The 2843-nt window shown below is 29.9% G+C and overlaps 1 protein-coding gene across 8 annotated transcripts in view; it reads right to left on the reverse strand.

Annotated features, from left to right (window-relative positions):
- Positions 1–2843, reverse strand: part of LOC106682577 (chromosome-associated kinesin KIF4) — a 34929-nt gene continuing 32086 nt past the window's right edge. For 6 of the 8 annotated variants that reach the window (XM_014423506.2, XM_014423507.2, XM_067051741.1 and 3 more), the window contains 2 exons: positions 1464–1633; positions 1–295 (listed from right to left, as the gene is read on the reverse strand). In XM_014423506.2, the coding sequence (XP_014278992.1) occupies positions 244–295; positions 1464–1633 (222 nt within the window). In that variant the 3' untranslated portion in view covers positions 1–243. The remainder of the gene's footprint in view (positions 296–1463; positions 1634–2843) is intronic. The other 2 variants (XM_014423508.2, XM_014423509.2) reach the window with 2 other exon arrangements.

Here is a 2843-nt window from a genome sequence, read left to right on the forward strand (position 1 = left end):
TTGAATAAAAATTGATTTACTAAAAAAATACAAGCCTTTCAATAATACTGAGCAAATAATGGTTTTACTTAAATGATCATGGACTAAATAGTATAAAATATATCACAATGTTAAAATACATAAAAACCAATTATATTTAGAAGAAATATCAGTAGAACACATAGAAAAGTAAGAATCTAGACTGCAAAATAAAAATTTGCCACTGATTCACAACCATTCACCAATAAACAAGCAAAGAACTGTTCAGTTGAGGTCTGCTGATTGTTTTGGTGCATCTAAGTTGAAATCAATAATCCTGAAAAATTTAGATATCAATTAGAACAAATGTGCAAGGTTTTTAGAAGTAGTTTGATATTTACTCTGATGAGTAATAACTCAGCATTTTTCAGAAAGTAATTTTGGAGATTTTCAGATCTATATAATCAGAAAAACTACTTCTTTAGGGAGTTATTCTTGAGGTAACCATAGTGGGAGGGTCGAGTTTCATTTTGTGCAACTGCCATGAAATAAAAGTCAACCCTCACAGACTGGAATCCAACCGGCTCCGTTGCAAGTTATGAAGTTTTTAAAGTGATGCCTCACTCAACTCCCTCAGCAACAATTCCCTCTATTCAATTTTAATAATCAGTATAGCTTCATATTTCAGTATAGGTACAGTATAGCTTCTTCATTATTCCCTTCTTCCTTTTTTTTTTTTTTTTTTTTTTAAGATCAACCTACTTTCTTACTTGAAAAATGTTTTTTTCTGAAAATTAATCTTTTTTTTAAAAATATTTCTATTAGGAATCTAATTGCCTTTTTCAAGACTAATGATTAATCATTTAAGAATAAAATGTTGGCGCAGGGCAGTAATTGTGGAAAGAGAGGTGTAATTAGGAAAGTAGTTTTGTATAAGTAAGCATGAACAATAATAACTAATATATATATATACACACACACACATATATAAATAATAACTTATCGTTTTAAACCATAATGCTCTTGCTGAAATTTGTTTGTCTTATTATTAATAACAATAACAAATTCTTTGTATTGAACATATTAATGTACATACTTATGAATAAATAGGTTTCATTCTTGTTCCAATTTTTATTAAAACTGATATAGTACAATACAGTGTATATTTTTCGAATCCCCTCTGTACTCCAGATACTAAATTTAAGATGCTTTCATTTTGTATTCGATAATATTTGCATAACCCAGATTTTGAAATAAATAAAAAAATGAACATAAATAAATTTTTTACATCTCTTTCCCCTTCCCTCAGTAAAAACCTGATGCAGGAAACTTGAGTTATTATGGTAAGAATGATAAATACTTTATGACAAATCCAACATTTTTTATTCATTCTTTTTTAAGAAATATGGTTTATTTAAGTGTTTTACCTAATCTTACTACACTACAGGTAAAATTATTATACGTATAAAGGCTTTCTCTCTAACAGATTAATAAAACTGACTTACCGAGATATTGGCTTCAATCTTTTGGAAGATAAACAATTAATCAGATCACACGGACAATTTCTATTACAAGAAAAAAATGAGTTTATACACTTGCAGTCATCAGCACAACAATCAACACAGGCACATTGTTCATCATTGGAACTAGTTCGTTTTCTCAAACTCTGCGAAAACTAATAAAAAACAATTTCACTAAAAATTTACAGTGCCTACATAAACAAGAAGAAACTGAAAATAACATGTAGGTATATTTTTTTTCTATTAACACTAGAAACTTTTATCCTCAAAATTTTTTTTATACTTAAGCTTGTAGGATTACAGAGAATAAGTCTAGCTCACGTTGATTTAATTTATAGTTTTAATAAGGTAGGCTACCCAAAACTTCATAACTGTTTTAACATAAGAATGTTATAAACTTTTGGCAATCTAATGAACATTTAGGAGATGCAAGAATATTAACAAACCAGCCTATCTAGATTTTGGCTGCCCAGAATTGACAAGCTGAAATTTCTAAGTTTTTCTATTAACCTCAAAGGGTAAGATTATTGTGACTACACACTCTCTGAGTGTTACTTAATATTGTTATTAATAAATCTATGCATGTGTTTATGTGTAACTCAAATATTAAAGTAATAAGAATAAATATAACAATTAGATTACAGTAGGAAGAGATAAGGGACCTGACCAGATTTAAGATTATGGAATCAGTCAGAAGTAGATGTGATAAAAAAAAAAAAAAAAAAACCAATAAGTTTATAAGGAGGGAACTGAAGAAATAATCTTTTGAAATAACACACCCAAAAATAAAACTATAACATTTATCCAAGTTTTGGACTGACCAACCAAAATATAGTAGTAGTAAATCAGCTAACAAACAACATAGGTTAGGCTTCTAGGTACCTCCTTAATATTCCTCGACTCTGACTACTTGTTTATGGGATATATGGGAGATCTCTGGGGATCTCATGGTTAAAATGAAATTTTTAATAAATTCATTTTCCAAATCTCCAGGGACACTGTCTTGCAATACTATGAAGTACACTGTCTGTATATACTATGAGTTTAAGTGCCTTTTCCTACCATTGTAAGTATTTCCTGGGATCCTTTCTCTACCACATTATTTAATGCTGTCTATGATAGGTTGATTGGTTAATCTTGGAGTAAAACAGTGAGGTCATCAACGAATTGTGAAATAAACTCACCTGCAGATTTGAACCAAGAAAAGGACAAGGATGGCAATAGAACTCAGGAGTCATCCAAAGTCAAGAGCCACTGGCACCCCAGTCCCACTTCTTGTTTATCATAGATCTATGACCTCCTCAAATTCAAATCTGCAATACTGGTTCTTGGTCCTCAGATTTATATACAATAGGCCATCAAACT

Source organism: Halyomorpha halys, unplaced genomic scaffold (genome assembly GCF_000696795.3).
Source record: "Halyomorpha halys isolate HHAL.00 unplaced genomic scaffold, Hhal_1.1 Scaffold425.1, whole genome shotgun sequence".
NCBI classification, from domain to species: domain Eukaryota; kingdom Metazoa; phylum Arthropoda; class Insecta; order Hemiptera; family Pentatomidae; genus Halyomorpha; species Halyomorpha halys.